The sequence below is a fragment of the Anthonomus grandis genome, chromosome 11, assembly GCF_022605725.1.
Source record: "Anthonomus grandis grandis chromosome 11, icAntGran1.3, whole genome shotgun sequence".
NCBI lineage: Eukaryota > Metazoa > Arthropoda > Insecta > Coleoptera > Curculionidae > Anthonomus > Anthonomus grandis.
Genome location: NC_065556.1, coordinates 18,585,333 through 18,610,004, shown reverse-complemented (window position 1 = coordinate 18,610,004; position 24,672 = coordinate 18,585,333). Strand labels below are relative to the sequence as shown.

The 24,672-nt window shown below is 33.7% G+C and overlaps 1 protein-coding gene across 7 annotated transcripts in view; it reads left to right on the top strand.

Moving 5' to 3' along the window:
* The window catches only part of LOC126742074 (echinoderm microtubule-associated protein-like CG42247), a 101,966-nt gene extending 77,688 nt beyond the window's left edge, over positions 1-24,278 (top strand). For 3 of the 7 annotated variants that reach the window (XM_050448606.1, XM_050448613.1, XM_050448612.1), the window contains 18 exons: positions 10,186-10,360; positions 10,415-10,594; positions 10,641-10,803; positions 10,879-11,028; positions 11,082-11,253; positions 11,306-11,401; positions 11,464-11,601; positions 11,822-11,910; positions 14,026-14,197; positions 14,247-14,375; positions 14,445-14,552; positions 14,742-14,870; positions 14,928-15,090; positions 18,055-18,237; positions 18,297-18,392; positions 19,241-19,355; positions 19,454-19,607; positions 23,532-24,278. In XM_050448606.1, the coding sequence (XP_050304563.1) occupies positions 10,186-10,360; positions 10,415-10,594; positions 10,641-10,803; positions 10,879-11,028; positions 11,082-11,253; positions 11,306-11,401; positions 11,464-11,601; positions 11,822-11,910; positions 14,026-14,197; positions 14,247-14,375; positions 14,445-14,552; positions 14,742-14,870; positions 14,928-15,090; positions 18,055-18,237; positions 18,297-18,392; positions 19,241-19,355; positions 19,454-19,607 (2,412 nt within the window). In that variant the 3' untranslated portion in view covers positions 23,532-24,278. The remainder of the gene's footprint in view (positions 1-10,185; positions 10,361-10,414; positions 10,595-10,640; positions 10,804-10,878; positions 11,029-11,081; positions 11,254-11,305; positions 11,402-11,463; positions 11,602-11,821; positions 11,911-14,025; positions 14,198-14,246; positions 14,376-14,444; positions 14,553-14,741; positions 14,871-14,927; positions 15,091-18,054; positions 18,238-18,296; positions 18,393-19,240; positions 19,356-19,453; positions 19,608-23,531) is intronic. The other 4 variants (XM_050448607.1, XM_050448608.1, XM_050448611.1 and 1 more) reach the window with 4 other exon arrangements.
* Positions 24,279-24,672: the final 394 nt, after the last annotated feature.

The following is a 24,672-nucleotide window of genomic DNA, read 5'->3' as shown; positions in this document are numbered from 1 at the left end:
TACTCTGGAACGGTTTTCCTACAAGCGAGATGCCCTCCTATTTGCCTATTTTATCAAATTAGATTATGTCAAATATCCGTTACCCTTTTTTTTGGTAAACAAACGTTTTTTCTTTATTTTTTAATTTCTAAAATCGGCTTATTCATGACCTTGAAAAGCCTTGCTTCACTAAGAATTAGTAAAACGTTTCAATTTCAATTGAAAAAATTGAATGGTGGTGCGAGATCTCTGGCCTTAGTAGAAACTTTTAAAAAGTACAAAATAAGTTCTCCAAATATGTGTCGTTTATTTCTATATGAAAATTGAATAATAAGACCTCATGTATCATCAGAGGAGTTACGTAGCAGAAGTTTTCAGTAGAATTTATCAAATGATTAAAAGTTCTTTTACCATTTTATCCTTTAATGGAATTTTAGGGTCCCTTATTACACTAGATTTAAATTGCAATTCTTTTTTGTTTGATAAATATATTTGACGAAATTTTAGGGCCTAACACAAAACTCTTTTGGCCCTGATGGTATTCCACCAGTAAGGGTTTGGATCACCTTTTTAATCTTTGCTTGGCAACAGGCAGATATTTTAACAGTAATTCAGAAAAATAGTGATTCAATTGATATTTATAACTATCGAGGTGTGTGTTATTAAACCTGTAATTCCTAAGCTGTTTGACAAGTTGTTTTCTACACATTTTTTATGGCACTCTAAGCGATTGCTTAGTGATCATCAGCACGGTTTTTCTCAGGGTGATTTTTTCAGATCTACGATGACTAACTTGTTGACTTACCAGTATGATTTTATTGGTGCTTTTGAGGGGTCTGTACAGGTTGATATACTGCGTGTATACAGACTTCCTAAAGGCCTTTGATAAGTTTGGTGACGATCATCTGATTAGGAAGTTTGGGGATATGGGCCTTGGTGAGACTTTGGTCGTACCCAGTTGGAGATAAACAATCAAGTTCCTAATGGTATTGAAGTATCTTCAGGGTTCGCATCATTTTAATAACTTGTTCATAAGAAATTTAAGTGATGTAATTGTACATTCAAAGTTTATTGGTGACTTTAAACTGTAAAAACCCATTGGGTGATATCTTCATGCTAAGCTACTTCAATTGGATTTAAATAATATTTTTCGTAATTATTACATATTTCGTAGTTAATGGTATACTTTAATCTACTTTCCTTATATTCTGTTATATTTGGGTGTAGCTTTAGAAATGATTATTCGCTCTGATTTAGGTTTATGAAATTTTATTTTGATATATCTTTTCTTGCAATTCTAATATTATTTTTGTAAATTGGCTCTGCCGTATATTAAAATAAATAAGTAAATAAATAGGTCTCGCATCACTAAGAACTAAGAAGAGGTTTCAATTTTATTCCAAAAGTTCTGATAATGGGGAAAATTGAATATTGGTTGAGAAACCTCTGACCACACACAAGACGTTTTTAGTACAAATTTTTAAGAGCTGCAAAATATACTTTCATTAATATATACTGTTTGTCACTTATTAAAATTGTACTAAAAAGGCCTTATGCATGCCCAGAGACGTCGCATTACTAAGATCGCTCTAATATCTAGTAGTAGCTAGTAATGAGCATTGCTGTTTTTACTTTTAAGGGGCAAACATACATTACACTTAAAAAAATAAACATTTGTCACCCTCTATCTCAAAAATTAATTAGAGATTTAATGATCATAGCCACAAGGAATCTAAATACAAACTCTGGTGATCATGGAAATAGGATACTAAGATCCAGCCTTCTCAAGGCTCCTCGGTCGTAAATCTGCGAAAGTCTTGCAATATAGCTACTTGGAATGTTAGGAGTTTATATCAATTTGAAAAAATACATAATGCAATCAAAGAAATGGATCGACTAAATATAGATATACCAGGCATTGGCGACGTACAATGGTCCGATGCCGGAAAGATAATGGCAGGCAATAAAACCATATACCATTCAGGAATTTAACACGATTCACACCGATATAGAATGGGCATATTTTTTAACAAAGATATCAACCAATCGGTAATAAATTTGGCTCCATATTCAAATAGAATTTAAATAATTAATATAGAATTTAAATAATTAACCAGTTAAACACAGGTAATAAAGAGGTGAATATCATACAAGTTTATGCTCCAACCACTGACAAACCACATAAGGACATAGAAAGCTTTTATGAAGATTTAGATAATGCCCTAAAATCTGCTAATACACAAGATCTGCTATGACTATGACAACTATAATGGGAGACTTTAATGCAAATATACAGGGGGGATACAGAATGCACAGGTAGTTATGAACTGGAAGTTAAGAATGAAAGGAGAGATAAGCCTACTGAATTCTACGAAACAACGATTTAGTAATACCAAACACATTGTTCAAATTACCTAAACGCAGACATGGAGATCGCCAGCAGATAAAGAGGGAGAGATCGCAGGAAACCAAATTGACTTTATCTTGATTAGACAAAGATATAAAAACGCACATACCCAAGTGCCACTAAAGAGTCAGACCATAATGGCGCAGTAACTAAAATTAGGATTAGAATAAAACAAATAAAAAAAATCAGAATATACTCAACTCAGACCAAGAGACACAAAAACAAAACAACGTTTGACGGAGGAAATCAACAAAGAACTAAAAAATATAAAAGAAAGAATTCTCCGAAACCCTGATATATAAAACAATAAGTAAAAGTCAAAAGGTTAACACCAAAAACAAACAAAAAAACAATGGATGATAGAGGAAATCTTGGAATTTCTTGGATAGTTCAAAAACAGAAATGATATGAAATATAGAGATATAAAAGCAAATAAAAAATAAAATTAAACAGCCAAAGGGAAAACGGTTAAAAAAACTATCTGAAGAGATAGAGAAGTATTAGAAAAAATATGACAGTTTTAATATAGGAAAGCAGTAGGCCCGGATCAGATTCCAGAACAATATCCTTAATAACTCACAGACTCAAGGTATTTTTAAAAGTAATACATGGACGCATTAATAAGAAACTAGAAGAAGGAACTGATGAGAGTCAGGATGGGTTCAGAAACTGACTAAGTATCAAAGAGGCATAGTGTGCACTAAATGCATTAGCACAGACATGAATGTTATGCATGTCTGTTACGATGAGTTCGAAAAGGTCTTCTATAAGCTTAAGACTAGTCAAAATTCGTAGAACAAAAAAACATTAACAAAGGCTTAAGAATAATAACAAATTTTTACTGGAATCAACCCGCCCAAATAAAAGTGGACAAAGTTCGTACAAAATGGACATAATGGAAAATAGTGCATGCATTAAGATAGGGATGTAGTATGTCATCCCTGATCTTTAATGTACACAATAAATTAATTTTTGAAGAAACACTACTATCTGAAGATGAAGGAATAATAATACATGGAACAGTAATAAATCGCATAAGATTTGCGGATGACATAGAATTTGGGAAAGAATATGAAGTAATTAGCACCATAAAAGCAAGAAATTTACAATATCTCTGACATATAATGAGAAGACGGAGATATGAGTTTAAACTAATTATGCAAGGAAAGATAAAGGGAAAAGAAGCATTGGTAGAAGAAGAGTTTTATGGTTGAGAAAGTTAAGGGATTACCGTCAGCTCAATAGTCCCCTTTAGAATAGCGGCAAAAAAAGTAAAAATAACAAAAATGATATTCAACCTCCGATAGGAGATGGCACCCAAAAAAGAGATCTCAAGAATCTCCCAAGGAAAAGAAGGTTATAATCACAACCAAAATGGAAGTATACAGTGAAGTTTACAGTTTTGAAACTAAATAAAGTCTGAACATTAGTCTAATTAGACGGATATTTTACAATCAAATTTTTAAAGCAAAGACAATTTTTGTGCTTCATACTTAGATTAATAGATACCTGAGTCGTATTCAATCAAAAATAATGCTACTTGCAAATATTGGTACCGGTTAAGTATACCTTTAACACATAAAAACTCTTAAACGTCCGGACTAATTGCCGCTCAGATCAAAGAAAATAAATTAACCTTGACGGCAACTATACATATAAATGACTTTGACGTAAGTCGTTACAATCATACCGAGAAAATATAAATAGACCTACAAATTTTGAACGTCATAAAGCAATTGTTAAATAAAAAACTTCCACTTCTATTAAAATAACACGAAAATCAACACACGCGTTGGATATTTGCATTATTTTTCAGAAAATCGAGCCAATTTTGTAACGAAGTATGACCGCATGCCCTGGCCCTTTGCATATTAACATCATGCAAGAATGTAACCCGACACGTACCGGTATGGCCGCAACGTTTACCGGGTGTTCCATATCCTTAAATAAGTGATTTCGCCTCGAAATCGAAGGGCTTAAGTAGGTCTAGGTAAATATAGGGAAATTATGTTGTTAAACTTACCTTTATCTTTATATCTTGGCCCGTAAAGACTTTAAACGAGCCTCTTATCGGTTTATAATTAACCAGTTTAAAGTGATGTCTGGATTGTTCTGTTGAAAACTGAAGGATTTATTGAAATTTTATGGCCAAAATTTTCATTCTAAATAATGAATATTTGAAAAGGTCAAACTTAATTACTTACCAATACAATGTAAATTTAATACATCACACGATAGAGTTTATTCATGAAATGCTACCAACATTTTATGTTTCCGGGAAAGTTTGCTAATTGTAATAAGATATTCTGGAAATTGTCTTTGCTAAAAGTGCGCTTTAAGTTATACCCTGTGTTAAGTCGTTTTGATGTTGGTTCAAACTGTATGCATTTAAACATTCCGTACATGTATTTGGCACCTAGGCCCACGCCATTGGTCAATTTTAAATTTTAAGCAAATCAGGTGAGACGTGCGAAATCCGCGTACACAATGTAATAATCGTATTAATTGTGTAAGTGCATTACCTGTAATCACGAGGTGACTGATTTCTCGACGCCATGGATGATACAATAAATTTGCCATCTCAATTTAAATATTTCAAAATATCAGCAGGAAAATATAGAGCAAATTTATTAAATGAGACTGATGCAAAAGAGTGGATGAAAGAATACGTTTTTTGACAAATTTTAACTGGAGAGTGGTTAGTGCCAAAAAGAACATTACTTATTACATTTGCAAGTAAGTATTTAGTTATGTTTTTGTTTGTTGTTCTACCTTGTAGCAATGCGCAAAATACATCGATGTTTCCAAAACATTAATATTTTCTTTTTGATTATCAATTTTTTCTTAAAAAAAGAAAGGGTTTAGTTGCTTTTTTTATATTAGTTCGCGCATAATTTATTTTACTGTCATATATATCTATTTTTATATAGTGAACACGAAACTAGTTTTTAAAACGTTTATTAAACCGAAGGTAAATTGGCATGTCAAGGGGAAGCAAGAAAAGGCCATTGGGTCATCCAGCAAGTGGGGAATCTGTCAAAAGAACTTAATTTGTATAAGTAAATAATAAAGTAAATATTTGTATAACTTTAAGTATTATTTGTTGTTCTTAAAAGTATATTTTGTCAGTTTTTAGGCTTTCATTTTACGTTATAAACTTAACATATATTTCCACTTACGCTTTTCGTTTGTTTCTTTTTGTTTTCCCTAGAAAAGATACTAACTCAAACAAATTATTGGTATATATTTGTGTTTGTGATCTCAAATTCGAACTGGCATTACTGTGTTACTGTGATTTACACGATGCCAGTAACTGGCGCCAGTCTCACTGGCACGCCAGCGCTGGTATCGTATAGACACTATTCTGTGCCAGTCCAGTGCTGGCCAACTGCACTGGCGAGAATAGAGGGTTCGCCTATTATTCATGCCAGTCGATTTCACCTCCATGTCCCGCAACACCCGCGCCAGTGCTTAGGCAGCGTCTAAACACGTTGCCACCAGTCAGTAGCATACTTAGGAAGGCTGTCTTGAAAGTTGAATTATTTAGTTTATTTTTTGTAATTATTTCTGGGTGTTTTTGAAAAAATGGCCCGTAAGTTTAGTGCAGATGAAACTTTAAAGCTTGTTCAATTGTATAGAGAGCATGAATGTCTATGGAATATTCGATGCCAGGAATATAAAAACAAACAAAACTGAACATCGGCTCTTCAACAAATTCGGACCGAAATTGGTATCGAAGGTATTACGATTGAGGACATAAAAAATAAGATAAAAAGTATTAGAAATACTTACTATTTAGAAGTCGATAAAATCGAGAAATCTACTAGATCTGGCCCTGGGGGAAATGTCTATATACCGAGAGTAACATGGTTTGAGGAATTAAATTCCTTTATCAAAAATGTGGCAGTAAGACGAAGAACAACGGTAAGAAAAATAATATATATATTTATAAGTTTAGTTTAACATTATTTACTATTTTTATAATACTATATGTGACCAAATTGCCACGGAACACTATCGTCGTCCATAAAAAAAATCTTATATTTATCTCTTTTTTCTCTAGCAATATTTGCTGAATGATTATTTCCTTGATTCGAGATACTTTTTAAGGGAGTTATTTCATGCCTCCATAAGCCTGGTATAATATTTTCATCTTGATCTTCCCTATCTATACAAGTTGCAGTGATATAGTATTTTGATTTTTTTCTTAGCGAGTTATGTAGTGCAAGTTGTAAAAATGATTGCATCTACCGTATTCAAGTTAGTTGGTTTTGCCTTTTCAAAAATACGAAACCGACGACTATACGTCTGGCACGTGATAGCCTGTAATTAAATATTTTTTCTTCTGCACTAAGGTTAACGCCTGGATATGGTTTTAATAAATATGTCTTAAGCGGAAATGCTGCATCTCCAACAATAACTCCATCTTCAGGTAACAGGCCATTTTCTTGTTGCTCGTGAATTGAACAGTTTTTGAAAACACCAACATCTGATGCATTGCCACTTGCGCCAACGTTTATGTATGAAAAACAGTAGTTGTGATCAACAATAGCTAACAATATGATGCTGCTTGCTTTTTATAGTTAAAAAATTCACTTCCACTATTAGAGGGAGCTCTGATTTCTACATGTTTTCCATCTATTGAGCCATAACACGTTGGAAAATTCCATTTTGTATTAAAGCCCGCCTTAATGGTTTTCCATTCCTCTTCTGTATTTGGCATCTAAAAAATGAAATAACATGATTAGATATTTTTTCTTTTTGTAACCTATTGAAATTACAGTTTTGTTAATATATTTTGTTCTTTTATTTGCAGGATAACATAGAAAATGTCGAAGAAAACCCTATCAACGACATGAAACGTTCAGTTTTACCAAGCTCGGAAAATAGGTGTCAGGTTGCTCCGGCAGTAACATCATCCGCGGAGAATGAATCATGCGCAGAAAAACGGCCACTTACTACAGCATCTCTAAAATCTAAGCGCAGCAAACTCTCAAAAATGTCTTCATTAAGTGACGATTTAAAAAACATGGAAGAAATAGAACATGACGTATTTGGAAAGAGTGTATCAGCTCAATTAAAGAAATTATCCGAAGAACAAGCAATAATTACTCAAGAAAAAATACAGAGCATATTAACTCAATGCAGACTTGCTGATATAAAAGCCAAGAAACCTAATTCCGCATATTTTAATATTCAGCAACCGGTGCAATCAAACATGCCCTCTCAAGCGTATACCAGCGTCCAATATCAGCAGTCAAGCTACCAGCCAGCATTATACTGTCCCTCACCAGAAATCAGTACAACAGGCACTACAAGTTCTTCTTCGGCTTCTCGCTACAACGATGATTTTTCCCCAATTTCATATCACAATGATAGCCTGGACGAAAGCACACAAGCCAGTGATATAATAGCGACTGCTTTGAGAAATATGTAATGTAAATTATTCCGAATATATTAAACATACTTTACCTTAATAAATTGTTTTAATGCTCTAAAAATTGTCCGACACACTTCTGGTATTAACTGTGATATAGCAGAATTGGAAACACGATAAAAGTGACTTATGCTTCGGTAAGACATTCCTGTAGCTAAATATTTCAACGTTATTTCTAACTTTATTTTTGCGGGTAGTGCATCTCTCATTATGGTGTCTTGACGCTGAATAAAGTGTTCTATGAGAGAAAGTAACTTGTCAAAATTTTCGGCTGAAAGTCGTAACGCCAATCTGTACTCAGAGGGATCTTCCAATCTAAGCTGTTTTAACAGCAAAGTCGAACCTCCTGTTATTGATCTCTCACTGATCCATTTTCTCACCCATAGTCGCTTCTTTTTTTTCAATTCTTCATCTAACATATTACTCAATTCATCTTTTAGTAACATAATCACGGTTCTTATTGTTCTTTTCTTGAAAAGTTCAATTCTACTGGCTTGCCAGTGAGCCAGTGAGACTGGCATCATGTAAATCGGCCTTTACGCGTTTTTGGCATCAATTTCCATTCCGTTTGCATAGTATTCTTCAATTTGTCTAAGTAAAGAATACTATGCAAACTTATAGTTGATGTCAACCCAGAGCAAAACCAATCCGATGAAACTTGTCTAAAACCATGATGCTAAAGCGGCCGTAATAATATCTCATGGTTGACACAGTCAAAAGCCTTTAACAGGTCACAAAAGCTGACTTGTAGTAGTGACTGATAATAACTGTAATAATGACTTGTAATAGCTGAGAGAGTTTATATAAAGGACGAAATTCTTGGATGTTATGAATGATCCGAATGATGTTTCTTCGATGATTTATTAACTGTCTTTGTTAGAATAAATAATGTATAAATTAGGTAAATTCCATATACTACCGAAAGCGTTGATACTTTGTCTACATTGTGTGTGTGGGTTTGAATTTCATGGGTAAGCTAAAACTGCCATAAGAATCATATAAAATAAAGAGTAAAATATAAGATCACGTTCGCGAATGTTTAACAAACGACATAGATTTTATGCCTGACAAATGCAAGACAATTACTTTGTACCACTTAAGAACTTCATTTAACTTTTAATATGATACCAATCAGCCAGTGTTATCTCTAAAAATGTAATTTGTCAAGTATGTGGAACGAGATACATTATTTCAGTTTTCTCAACGTTTTGACTCATTAATAGCTTCTAACATTCAATGAAATAGGTAATAGTGTGGGTATCTTTCATTAGTCGAACCACCCAGGACATGTGACCTCTATAAGGTTATAGAAATCCATTACAAATATCTCACATTGTGTGACAAGTATCACGTTTATTTTCAACATTTAGCTTTTTAGCGGTGTATCTGCTATTCGTTGCTTTCTTCTGCGATACCTTCAATCCAAACCTAATACATATATGAAAATGTGCCTCGTTTCTCAAACGTTTTATGTTTAGTGTTGTATTTGTGAGATCCATTGAGTTACCCAAGTCAGTTCTTTTTAGTATTGAATCTACATTTTGATTAAGATCACATCAGTTATGCTCCAAGTTTTGCAATTCGATCATTGTTGCTCTTTACATAGTTCTTGCTCTTTAAGTTCAAATCTCCATTTTCGATATATTCTTCATAACCTGTTAAGCTCTAAGAGGAATTAGATCTCCATTTTGGAGGAAGATTATATGGCAAATCGCAGGAGGAAAAAAGTCTACATGGTACATCGTGGAGTCTCCCTATGCATACGAATTTCATTTGGGTGATATCAGGTAGAACAGGACTTATATATACTATATTTGATAAGGCCTAATTTTGTAGCTAATATTTCCTCCATAGAGTATTATTTAATTTTATCATGAATATCCTCATCGTCATTAACTTCTTTATTGTTCACTTCTCATTCTATGAACTACAGAAATGAATTCTTTTTCAGCACCTCAGCTCATTGAATCAGTTCAGTGATTGCAATGGCTTATTGTCTTTATCTAGAGCAACTTTTTAGTTGAACACTAGATCACTGTAACTCGGTCGATTCTAGTAAGACGTTTTTTTGAATTCTTATTATCCTTCCTGAGTAATTGCGAGTTCAAAAGTTATACTGCTGTAACCACATTCGGACTTAATCAAGCAGGTGACCCCTGAAGAAGTAATTATAGAATATAGTAATCCCAAATCATCTTAGATAAACCTAAATTATTCTTCTTTGATTCTATTGCCACCAATATATTTTAATAATCCTGGAAGATCTCATCGTTCTTTTAAGGTCATACAAGACTCATTACCCTCTCTTAACTAATAAAACTATTCAAAACAAATCTCGTCTAATAAAAACTTCTTCTTTTAGTGTAGGGTACTGCTTAACCTTCGTACCTCACAACCTTTCGAAGAGGTTCTAGAAGACTTAGGACAAGTATTAAAAATGAACGGAGCAAAAAGGATGTACACCGTTTCCGGACAAGAAGTTAGAAGCTTTTCCCAATTGCGAAATGAATTCGCTGATGTGGATACCTTCTATTTGGGTGCAATATTACATTAAAATATCTATTTTATTTACTAAAATATTACATTACTAGGAATAGGGTCCGTAGGGCCAGTAGCAAATCCAGGCGTGATGCTGTCTCCAGTCAGAAGAGGTCGTTCCAGAGTGGTTCAGACTGCGGTGGTAGAAGATCTCAGTAAACAACGAAGGGCTAGAAGTAAGAGTAGACCCAGAGCCCTTTACGCCCCTGAGAGTGAAATTGTTAGAACTAACGGTGAGAAATTTGAATTTAACAGTCGTTTGGCTGACTTCTTTGTTAGCAATGCACATGCTTTCTACTTCAGATTATACCTTATTGGAAGTGCTAAAAGAAGAACCTGTTAGGGTAACTATTAAGGGCCTAAGAAGAACATTTTATCCCCCAATTCATCATGCTCCTATGGATAATTCACCTCCAGAGAAAAAGATGATGCTTGAATGGGTGTATCCTTTGTCACATCTATCAACTTAAAGACACTATTGTCATATTATTAATAATTTCCTTAACTATTCCTGTAGATATGGCTATAGAGGTACAGATTCCAGAAGGAACTTATGGGTATTACCCACAGGGGAGCTTCTTTATTTTGTAGCAGCTGTAGCAGTAATGTTTGACAGAGATGAAGAAACTCAAAGGCACTATATTGGACATACCGAAGATATTCAATGGTAAGAGATGTATTTTATATTTATCTTCAAACTAACTAAATATCTGATTCTAGTATGGACTTGCATCCATCGAGAGAGATGGTTGCCTCAGGACAAAGAGCTGGAAGAAACAGGAAAACTCAGGCACACATTCGCATCTGGAGCACGGAAACTTTACAGACCCTTTATGTCTTTGGTATGGGGGAGTTTGATATTGGGGTTGCTGCTGTTGCTTTTTCACAACTTGTAAGTTCTCTTAATGAAAATTTCAATCAGATTGTAGCATTGTTCCTTTTAGAATGGCGGCAGTTATGTGCTTGGTGTGGATGCTGGAAGAGAAAGTATTTTATCAGTTTGGCAATGGCAATGGGGACATCTTTTGGGAAAAGTTGCTGTAAGTAATAAGGAACTTAACAGGGGATGGTTTATTATTTAATATATTTCTCGAAATAATAGACGCTTCAAGAAGAACTCACTGGGGCAGCATTTCATCCTTTGGATGATAATTTGATGATTACCCATGGAAAGGGACATTTGACTTTTTGGAACAGGAGAAAGGATGGATTTTTTGAAAGGACTGATATTATTAAGCCAGTAAGTGTAATTTTGTTTAAAAAAATTCTCAATGTGCTACAAAGAGAGCCATCTATTGAATTAAAAAGAAACGCTTCCATTATTGATTTTTATTATAGCAAGAGAAGCTTGTGCTATATTCATTTCACTTTATATGTATTCTTAAATATTATAGGTGGAGCTTGTATCGTAAATTGATTTTCGTTATATTGCATATAAGTTAGTTTCATTTTTATTTTAGCCATCTAGAACTTTAGTCACCTCACTCCAGTTTGAACAAGATGGCGATGTGATCACTGGAGATAGTGATGGATTTATTACTATATACAGGTAGGAATAAACTAGGAATTCGATATGATATCTATGATTTAAATATATAAACCACATAATAGTCAGAGGTGATCTCATCACCACTAATTTAAGCAGATAGTTGACTCAATTGAAAATTAACTGCCTCCTGCAAGGGGTGGGGACTCTGCTGCAGCAGAGGTCTATTGTGATAGGATTTACTAGTCTTTTGGGCAACTAGGAGCTGAAAAGTTTTCTTAAACTTTGTCAGTTTTATTAGGCATTAAGGTCAGTAATGCTACAGTACTTCTGTTCTATTTATCATGCAATCCACTGAGGCCAGTAATTATCAATTCCTTTTATGAAGAAAGAATAATTTATTCAATTATCTCAAAAACCACATCACACATTCACCATGCACGCATCCACTCTTGGATCCTCTGACTGCAGGAATATCCAGTACTATAGTCACCCAGGGGCTGGCAACTGAGAAAAAACTAGCAGCTATAGACATATTGGTGAAGAGACCAGCGTCTGATCCCCGCAGTATGCAGAAAGTGCATCTGGCACTACAAATTGAATAGATTCTCTTGTATTATCATAGTAACTTGATCAGACTAGAATATCTGCTTGTTGAGCATGAATTATACGCGAGACTTTCTACGAGTAGAATACTTCGCTCGATTGCATAAGTTTGCAAAACTCTAGCCTGCTTGGATTTAAAAAAACAGGATAAAGTAGGGTTTATATGGAGTCTAAGAAAAATATAGAGAAAACGAGCAGATCCAGGTAATCCATTAAGACAGGATCTTATTTTATTCTTGAAAATCTGACCATGCAAGTTTCCAGTATTCTGGTCATATGAGTGGTAGAAACTAAAAAAAAGCTGTATTCCTGACCATCATCTGATCGCCACAGTATACAGAAAGTGCCTCAGCTACTATATATTTATATATTTATATATAAATATATAAATTTTTACATTATCTGATCCTATGATCAAAACATCTGATCCTTTCAGTATCCGACAATCTACACTAGCCTCTTCACTTAAGACTTCTATGATGGAAATCTTGGATCTTTTGAATTCACCTATGACACACCAACAATTTAGCCTAACTTAGTTTTGTTGCTGAGATACCAAGCAACCTAATTAGGCACAGGAGATTTTCTACAAGCAGAATAACCCATTGATGTAAAAGCTCATTTCGTTGATGAATTGAAACATTTAAAGTCTTTTGATCATTTTGGGGTTGGAAACCGACAAAAAGTCGCATTCTTAGACATTTAGATGAAGACATCTGATTCACACAGTATCCAAAAAACCTACACACATAAATAGCTATTACAACACCGACTCTTTGGAACTCTAATTCTGGATGTTAGTAAATGTTGTTCTAGTGATCTAGAATAACATTTACTAACAACTTATTCAGGGCTGTTTACTTCACACTGTTAAGACTGGCGATGCCTTGGACGCTTCGAATCTACTAATGACATTGTTATCAGTGTGCCAGCATCTAGAGGTACTTGTCAATAGCTTAGCTTGTCAATCAACAAAGCTCTGGTCGCTGAATTAGTTGAGGTACCACAGCAACCTAATTAGAAACAGGAGATTTTCTATAAGTAAAGTAATCCATTGATATATGAGCTGATTCCTTTGCTGAAATCCATTTAGTTAAGCAAGCTTAAAATATTGTGGTCATTTTAAGGTTGGAAACCGACGTAAATTTTCATTCTTGCATATCTTAGTGAAGAGATCAACTCTTAGTCTACAGTATCCAAAAAGCTACTTATATTAACCTATAATAACTACTTTGCTGCACTGATTCTAGAAGTTGGTAAAAGTTAATATAGTGATCTAATGGATACCACCTCCCAAAGCCAGATGGTTACCACATCTCTTCACTCAACGTGTCTAAATATGCAATTTGTATGTCTTTTTGAGCTAATTTTTTGAATGCTGAGATGTCCAAGAATTTTCAAATGTCAGATAATGCTTTTTAGAGAGGCTGAATGAAGGGATTTACTGTTACTAGGTTCAGTGGATCCGTCATTGGTCTGACACTAAATCACAAAAAGAAACTATAGACTTTCCTTGTACTATTTTGGCACGTACTTAGTAATAACTATTATTTTATAACTAAATATTTTTAGTGTTGATGCCGATGGTGCCTACTTTGTACGAACAGAATACGAAGCTCACAACAAAGGAGTCGGTGCATTAGTTATGCTCTCTGAAGGTACTCTTCTCTCAGGTGGTGAGAAAGACCGAAGAATAGCAGCATGGGATTCTTTGCAGAACTATAAAAAAATTACCGATGCAAAAGTAAGATGACTTAATAAAAATTTTAAAGATCCTCAATGCTTGTTTTTAGTTACCGGATCTTTTTGGAGGTGTCCGATCAATTTATCCTCAAAGACCAGGCAGAAACGATGGAAATATTTACGTGGGCACAACCAAGAACAACATCTTAGAAGGTTCATTACAACGGAGATTTAACCAGGTATAGAAACTCCTTCATATATTCGAATAAAACGGGTGTATATTTATAAAAATTTTCTCTTTGGTCTAGCCGTGTGAAACTTTCGTGAGGCAAGAGGTGTTAAGGGGCGGCTTAGCCCGTGAAACTAGCAAATTCATATCCCGCGTTAAAGAGTACGAAAGACCTCATTTTAGACAGGTTAGATTCACTGCCAATGTGCCCGCAAATCACCTCCATTTGTTACCACCAGTGGCTCATGTTGTAATAATATGCCGCATGAATTGCCGCAAGCCTTCGACACCATTCAGCTACGTCACCGGATATATTCTTAAAAAATATTTAATTCCTTGCAATAACGTGTAGTTTAATAGAGTTATCTTTTTTTAGGTCGTGTTTGGACACGGCAGACAACTGTGGGGACTTGCAGTACATCCTGACGATGAAATATTTGCTACCGCCGGACATGATAAGAATATCGCCCTGTGGAGGAAAAATAAACTAATATGGACAACACAAGTAATATCTTATTTTAAATATTTGAATATATGAAACTTACAATTATGAATATTTTAGGTGTCGTTTGAATGTGTCTCCTTGACATTCCATCCGTTTGGAGTTGCAATAGCAGCTGGAAGTACCGAGGGGCACTTGCTTATATTAAACTCCGAGACTGGACAGATTGTCAATACAATTCGTGTATGTGGATCACCTTTGAATTGCGTGGCGTTCAATCCTAGTAAGCATATTACATAACGATAATCACCATATAATATTGGAACAGCATCATATTTTAAAAGCAGTTCTTTTTTTCTAGTAATATAAATCATCACTTCACCATTCTTATTATTATCACTTTTTCTTCATTAAGATGAGTATTATGAGCTGAAAAAAGTTTTCATTTCCAAATACTTTTGCTCCATAGAGCATTTTTGGACCATCAGTTTTGAACACTACGATTCGAATAGACTGTTAGATCCCAGAATTCCCAGAGGATCTCTTTTCCCGAATTTGAAGTTAAGGATTTAATTAATATCCCATGATTCAACATCAGTTTTATACAGGATAAGTGCTATTTTTTCATAGGATTCCATCCCAATCTGAAGCTACAGATTAGAATGGAATATCTTCAACAATTACTAAGTACTGAGATGTGGTAGGTGTAAAATAGCTTTTATCCTGCAATGTGTAAGCGTAGATCCAAAACTATAGAATTTGAAGCCAAACTGCTATTTGTATCTCCTGGGATTTCTCATAATATTTTTGACCATTTCTTACACCATGTTTAACCATCAACAGTATATATAAAACTCATTTGCATTTTTAAGTATTAAAACTAATGAAGTGTTTGATTTCTTTCAAAGAGATAAAAACAAAAGATGATCTCTTCAAATAAAGTAGAAAGGAGATAACAGAGATCTCCTTTGGGATGGATCCTTTATTTCAACATCATTTTTATTATTGTAGATGCCATGTGCTTGACTGTCTTTTTTCATATAATATTATGGTCCTGTATGGTATGAGGAGATCTTTAATGGAAAAGTCATTGATGGCAGTTGTAGATTTTGTAAGGAAGCTAGTCTTTGTGTTACTTTTGCCTTACTTATATTTCACCCTTTGAGTAAGCACACCTTAGAGACATTGTCTTTAAACTGAATTGGTCCAGAATCCTGGCAACTTGAGAAGCCAGATGCTCCAATAACGAAATCAGCTCTTATCTCAATGGGTTACTTTGCTCGTAGAAAATTCGATTTACCTAAACAAGCTGAGTTGGTAGAAGTAAGCAGCTGAGGCGCTGATGAAAAGTCATTTGTATATAGAGTGTTTCTCTAGACTAGATATTAATAGGGTTGAATATCCTCAAATGCTATTATAATCATTGCTAGGTGGTTAAGAGCGATAACAGAAATCAAGAGACATAGCAGAATATTTAGCTATGTTAAGTTTTCGTTTGTTATCCTGTAGGTTACCCTGTAACTAATACCCTTTATTAATTTCAAAACTTGCCGTCTCGAATATTTTGAAATATGAAGATTTAAATTTAGACGAATGTCCCTAAGTGTTGTATATAACAGTTTTTAAAACATCCGGCATTTCTCTTGAATCCGCAATTGAATGTATTCTGATCGGTTAATCCAAATTAATCGATATACATGCAAAGTTAGTTCTCACTTAGTTTCACTCGCATTCCCAATCGATCTATATAATGCAGTTATTTTCTAATTTCGCAGAATGAATAAAATTCAACTTAATGTAGAGGACAGGGCTAAGGCTGTTATGTATAAGGTTTACATGATAAATCCATCATGCCCCTATGAGAGTTTCCAGACGAACATATCCTTGGGAATATCTGGTCTGAGAGATTTTGTGTCGTTGGACAAACTATCAGTATTTCCCAAATATTTGAACTTAATTTAACTAAGTGCTGAGCATTTTTCAATAACAGTGGTTGGCAGCTTCTTCCTCCTTATAACACCAAAATTACTTGACGGATTGTTCGGATTATTTGGCGTGTGGATAGGAACCTCAAGTGGCAGTGCCCTACTAGAAAATGCGTCACTACCCGGATTTCGCACTTTAGACATAGTGTTACGTGGGTTTCATATTTCGAGATTGTCTTTCTGAAGAAACAGACTCTTTAGTGATGGCACATATGACAATGATAGGTTCGCAATATCCCAGTCTAGGGAATTAAAAGCCAGCTTCTTTAAAAGCATTACCGTTGTAATGTAATAATTGTAATAAGTTGATAGTTACCCAAACAAGCTGAATCCTACAGCATTTCTTCACCAGTTCTTACAGAGCCTTTATACACTCCAGCTGTTAGATTCAGAGGACTGTGTTGCAGTGTCCGCATTTTAGTATAGCAAATACTTAACTTGGAAGATATTATCATGCTCCCCCAGTGAGCAGGCCCTGCTGGGATGCCACCACAAAAACCTGCACTAACTTTATCGTTCATTTTAAAGCTGTGAACAAAATGGCCCTTTCACTTAATAATGCAGGCCAATTGGTGCCCTGCAACTCCTTTCTAAGGTCACAAAGCCCTTGACTAGTAAACTGTCACAATTACCATATAGTAGCTCTCCATCAGAAGAAGAGGACCTTCTTGTACGGCCTAAAGATCAAGGATCATCAAAGATTATATGTTAATGTGTACCCCATTTATCATGGTCGAATAGTAATGTAAGGTCCAGGGGCAGATGGTTCAACAGAGCTTCAAGAGGTCTAAATCGCACAGTTTTTGTAATGCTGAGTCATGCGAGTCGTTAGACTCAATCCAGTTACACTCATATTTTTAATTTATCTATACAAGACCACCAAACTATAAACCCCATTAAAATACTACTGTAACATTAATTTGGAATTATTTTGATAATTTAAGTCTGTAGTTTAATTTTGCCTAATCTATTAACTCATTGGACAGTTCAAGAAACGGCAATTCAAAATATTTTTTTCCCATTTATTAAAATTCTCTCATGACTGCCTTTGCCTCCAGCAAAGATTCCAGCAAATTGCTTGTGACAATGGAATAAGAAAGCGAACGAGAAAACACGTCAATCAATCAAAATCCCCTTTTTATATTCGGGGTGAAATCCACTGGGATAAGTCTCGAACTTTATAGCTGTCTGGCCCTTATTTTTTTGGAAAAGTTGCACATAAATAGCCTTTTTTTAGGTAAAAAAAAATCATATTTTTTTAGGTGGTGACCTGATTTCTATAGCATCCCAAAACGGCAGCATCTACCTCTTTAGAGTAAGCAGAGACGGATTTTCATACAAAAAATCGAATAAAATCAGGGGGTCTCAGCCCTTGATGCAAATGGATTGGAGTTCTGATAGCAGTTATTTGCAAACTGTGACTGCGGACTATGATTTAGCGTTCTGTAAGGCTTGATAATTTATTGAATCAGATTTAATAAATTTATGGGAATATAAATTTTAGGGGATGTAAAAACTCTTTCTCCGGAGAAAAGTCCTATTGCTATGAAAGATGTTAAATGGTATACGCACAATTCTACCGTAGGATTTATGGTATCAGGTACGTATAATCGTATTTTTTACATTCTTTTTAAATATGGATTATTACTATAAAAATGATGAAATGTTGGACAGTACTAAGAAAAAATAAATAGGAAACACAAAGAGAAAGAATAAGAAGACAAATAATAAAAAAGAGCCGGAAAAGTTGGTCGAATAGCAACAAATAGCCAAGCCTAGACAAATGTAAAATAAGAACTTAAAAACACAAAATCTAACCAATATAGAAAAGGATAGATGCAAGGCCAACTTAAAAACAAAAACAGAAACAAAAAATATTAATATTGCGGAATTTTTTAATGATAATATGAGATTTTATTCGGTTATTTTTAAACCTGTTTATTCTTCTATACAACATTAATTAAATGAACTTCGTAATATTGTCAATAATAATCAATGAAGAATAACTCAATATGTCAATGGGTAACTAAAAATGCTTCGGTCATCCTCCACTAAATTAAGTGGAAGCATTTTTTAGTTACCTATTGTCAATCTATTGTATTATTTTACAGTCAACGTCTAAAAATAATATTTCCAATATATCCTTCAAAAAGCATCCAATTACACACACCTAAATATAGGCCAAAATATCAAATTTATGAGCGACGACTACACAATACCAATTTCCTGTTCCAAATAGCGCATTTCTGAATGTCGATAATTCCAAATTTGATTGATACCATTAACATAGCTCGAATATCTATTTTCGATTACGCGTCAAATGTCAAATAAATCCTATTTAATGTTTATTCGAAGCCAGAAAATGGTTAAAGTTACAAAATAAAATCCCTAAAGGGGTAAATATTTACTTATTTGGGTGCGGTATTAAAAAAGCCTTTTAACTTTTAGGTATATGGAACAACCGATTTTATCCTATGACATCCCTTATAAGTACAGTCTGTCGCTCAGCAGCTCATGATTTGCTGATCACAGGTGACACCGATGGATATCTAAGACTTTTTAGGTATTTTATTAGTTATTATTTTACTCTAAGTATGTAAATCGATTATGTTGTGAACGATGCATAAGACCGTAAACATAAACATGGGTTATGTTTTATAGATATCCTTGCCTGAGCCCCAAAGCAGAATATAATGAAGAAAAAGTCTACAGCGGCACCGTAGCCTGTACCAGGTTCCTGTTTAATGATAGAAATATTGTTACGGTTGGTGGTACTGATGCCGCTTTAATGCTATGGCAGTTAACAGAAGAATAGGTAAGAAATTTTTTTATTTTGTTCTTTTTTTTTTAATTTCTACAAAAGTTGGTTTAATGATAAAGTTTGTAACAATTTTTTTTAACCAGAAAGGTATATTAATACTTGGAATATCCAGAAAAAATCTTAAGTCTTTTTGCTCATCTGTTTTCATACCAAAATGAGATTTTTAATATCCTGGATGCTCCTGAAAGTTATCAAATTAAGCGGGCTGATCAGGGAATAAATAAATCAGCTACTAGGTACTAGGTACTACTGCTAAGTAATAGTTTCCTCCTTTCGGTATAAGTGTGATCTCATTGAAGCTCTCAATCTCCTTCATTCAAATATCAGATACTGCTAAACTATAGAATAAATAGAGCTTTGGGAGTACCTATCTAGAAGAAAAATTTCCAGCAAAGTCTGAGTCTCTAAAGATTAGGTCATCTTTATCTTCTATCCAATTACTAAATACAAAACCTTAATATTTTTGACGTTGATTGCCATTTTTTGCACCATAGCATTTATGGCTTCTATATTAGCAACATCTCGGGCTTCAAAAGACAGACAAAGGAAGAGCTCTGAAACAGAAATTAAACAAAACAAGACAAAAAGAAAACACAGAGATGATCAAATACTCTGAAAATAAGAGAAGCTATGGTATGTTAAACTGTAATAGCCACTATAATTGGTTATAGTTCTATTACATATAGGAAGAAGCTGGGAAAAAATAAAGAGCAAAGAAGACTTAGGAGAAGAAGAAAATCAGAAGCGACAAAAGAGAATAAGGCAAGAGTCATCTTTCTTGGAGGTCTGCCATATGAAGGACTTTAGCGTTAGTTATTATTTTTCTCTAAGAATTTTCATGTACTAGCTCCTTACTTATCTTTTGAAATTTTTCTCATTAGCTACATATTCTATGGCTTAGAGTAGAAAAGAATAAGGTAAGAATAGAAAAAGAGGTCCCAGTTTCAAGAGATGTAGATCGTGAGATGCATCTTTTCTATTAGAGACCAGCAAATACATACTATACTATATTAAAAATAAGTGTGAAGTACTTTAAGAAATTGTCTTATTTATTAGCTCTAAATTTACCATTTATCAGCTAAGTGAAGGATAGATAGAAAAATGAATATATTCAAGTAAGGGTTCAAAGGGACTAAAATCACTGAAAACTTTTGTGTTGATGACGAACAGTAAGGAGAAGAAGTTAAGCAAAGAGAAATTTAATTCTTCCATAAGAATATAAAAATCCCTTCTAAAAGAGATATTTTTTATATTAGTCAAGGGAAAGTATATCTGAGCTTAGTGTGGCCCACAATCTGCGTCTAAAGTTAAGAATGACAAGGACAAAAGAATAGAAAAGCTAATGTACTGAAGTTTCAAAAAAAAAAGAAGAACATCGGCGATCAAAAAAGAGACTTGTGATTTTACTGTAAGAATATGCTATTAACACTTTTTGTCTATAAAAGGTGCGCGGTCAGGTGGGGATCTACTTTCTTGATCCTTAACTTTCATCGACATTTTTTTAAAAGTGTTTTGGGAAATTGTTTGGTATATTAGCAGTAATATTGACCCTTTGCAGAAACCCACTTATGTAATAAAACAAGGGAAATTCTCTAAAAGGCTAAGAGAAGAAGAGCATCGAAGATCAGTGAAGTGAATTGTGATTCTGCTTTCAGGATAAGGAAGAGCACTATCACTAGGAGAAGCAAGAAGCTTGCTTAAAGAAGATGCTCATAAAGTAGTATTAGAGAATGAGGAATATTAATGCAGATAAGCAGAACTAACGATATAAAAAAGCCTCATCGCAGAACTTCCTGATTACTGATGATTCTCCTGATGATACTTGTTGGACCTTGATACCTACTTATGCTGAAGTACTTTGGAAATTTAAATCGTACATTAGATCCGTAGTTACAAATTTGCAAAAAAAAGATGTTTTGCTTTAGAAAAACATAGTGTGAGAAATAGAAACATTGATTTATTTTAAAAGGAATGCCAAGGAAAAAAGTAGGTATTTTTTTTTAAACAAAGACCATAATATATTGCAATATTGCTTAAATTTTGCCAATAGAAGATAGTATAAGTTAATATGTGTTCTGCTACTCTTCGACATCCCATGATATTTGTTATAACTTCTTGAGGACAGTTTTGGAATATAATTTTGTAGAATAACTTATTTTAAATCATTTTCTATACTCACGAAAAACATTTGGTATTTTTTTGAATAGCTGCTCCTACTTAATGTTTTATTCTTAAGCCAATAAGCTCCTATATTTTGAGTAATAGCAAAAAAAATTAAACGTGGTTTTCTACTCTGAACTTAACTCTACACTTTCACTGTTGAAAATCCAACCTTTGCAAGTTTTTACTCAACCCTACCTAGAGAACCTTATATGACTAATAAATTTTTGAACGGCTTGATATGCCCAACCTATTACAAAATAGATTAATATTCAGACAATAATGATGGATATTTGGGATAGTTGAGCCTGAGAAAAGAGGTTATTTAACTTCTAAAACTGGAAAATTAAACTCTACTAGTATAGCCTGGCACCGGATACAAATATTTGATCATGTCAAAGGCCTTCTGAATGTGGATATGTCAGGAATAAAAACTTTGGCTAAACCATCCGGATGTTAAGAGAATTCAGGCTTTATATGAAGATGAGTCACGCTAGCGTTCATTGAGACTATTGATATGATCAAGAAGAATGTTTCAATGAAGTTTCTGTTGTCAATAAAGGTGATCATATCCCAAATCTAAAACTTTATGTATGTATAAATGCCTGTATACATGTAAAAGGCCCTCTGAATATGGATATGTCAGGAATAAAGACTTTACTAAACCATCCAGATATTGAAACAGTTAAGTGGATTCAGATTTAAGATGAAGATAAACCACATTTGCGATCTTAAAGTGATGAGTGTTGATAAGGAAGCACATGATGGAGAAGCAGGTGCCAATGAACATGATGATAATATTTCCGACTATTAGTTTGGGAGTATCTATTAATAAGTTTGCTACTTTACTGTATCTATTTTTTATTTTTATATGACTTAATTCTCATGTATCTCAGAAATAAAAAATGTAGCTCAGTTATCTGGATATTAAAACAGTTAAGTCAATTTAGGCTTTAGATGCAGATGAGCTACACTTCTGATCATTCTTATTATGATGAGAGTGTTGATCAGGAAGCATATGACCAAGATAAATATTCCAATAAAGAATCTGTTGCTAATGAGAAAGATAATATCTCTAATTCAATAGTTTATTTAGAAATCTACTGGATTTAAATATTTGATTATTAAAGGCTTTTTAAATATGGATAAGTTAGGAATAAAAACTCTAGCTAAACCATCCAAATGTTGAAACAGGTAAGTGGATTCAAGTTTCAGATAAAGGTAAGCAATACTAGTGGCCATTGTTGTATGTGGTTATAAGGAAGAATATGACGTTGAAAAATGTACTAATAAAGACTATGGACGTAGTGTTGATGATTTGGCAGTATCTACTATCAATTTCACCCCTTTATTGTTGCTAAATTTTTTTATTGTTATTTTGGTTGATTAATATGCAATGCCAGGAATAAAAACTGTAGCTAAACCATCCGGATATTGAAACAGTTAAGTGTTTTCAGGCTTTAGGCTTTGTATTCATCGAGTATTGATTAGGAAGCATATGATCGAGAAGAAGATTCCAATAAAGATTTTATTGCCAATGAGCATAAAGATGATAGCTCTGACTAGAAACGTATTTTTGATGATTTGGCGGTATCTTTTAATGAGTTTGCTACTTTACTGTAGCTATTTTTTGTGTTGTTATATGATTATTATACGAAAACACCTGTATGACTAATAACATTCGGAAAGGGTGTATCTTTAATAAAATCAAAACTAATCCTAGGGCTTGTGGTAAAATAGCTTCTTTTTAATTTTCAGCATAGAGCTCCGGTATACCTTCCGGTTTTGGCGAACAGAGCGTACGTAAACAGATGGGAACAAGCCTCAAATTACCGCGATAGTTTCGACGAGGAGGTGGAAGACTTTTACAATTCCGACATGGACAGCGCGACTTTCGAAGTCTTGAATTTGCATTTTTGAGGAGAAGAGAAACTTTTGATGGTTCCTAAACCAGTTTTTGACATAATTTGTGGCGTTTAAAATCATCTTCACTGCCCCCCAGTATCGATATTTGTCATTTTTTTTAAAGCCATTATATATAGGACCACTTAGAGATTAAATGATATTTATACCAGACATCACCAGTGCCTTCCAAGAGAATTAACATTTTCTTCCAAGGGTCTTACCTTAGAGATATTCAATTTTTGCAAGTAGTTAGGATCGCTTTAATTAATTCAAAATGCACAAAACAACCATTGAAAAAGGTCATATTAATATTTATATTATTAAAATTGTTGTAAATACAGATTTTTTAAAAGAGCCCTATTAAGAAATAATTGAATACATTCATATACCTAATAAATAGCTTCTTGTCCTCTTGTCCAATTATACAATAGGCATTACTAAGAATACAAACAATTTATTAATAACAATTTAATATTTGTAATTGTAAATAAATCACTTGGAATTAGCGTTTACCAAAACTGCCATTAGTGTTAGTCTGTTTGGATTGTTGTAACTTTAGAACCAAATTGCTGACTCATTAAATCATTTTATCAATTTAAATTGGATTTTATTTATTTATTGATTTTTTTCCTCTTCGGTGATATGCTGATGATAAATAAGGTGAGTATTTTATTACCGGTATATTACCGGTTATCATTACATTCCTTGGCTATTTTACAACCATTGACGTAACAGTACATATCCATAGTATATAATATGATATACAGAACTAACTTAAATATTAAGATTATGCGTAATTTAAATATTAAGACCTCTAAAGAAATTTCAGAGCTTCCTCCCACCTTATGTGATGCCAATGCAATAAATAACTACTTTATAAATATTTCTAATCAATCTAACAACTGTCAAAATAGAATTAATTACTACTCTAGCAACAAATTTTTCTATCAAACATTTGTCTTAGTTAATCTAAATACCGTCTATGAAATATTTC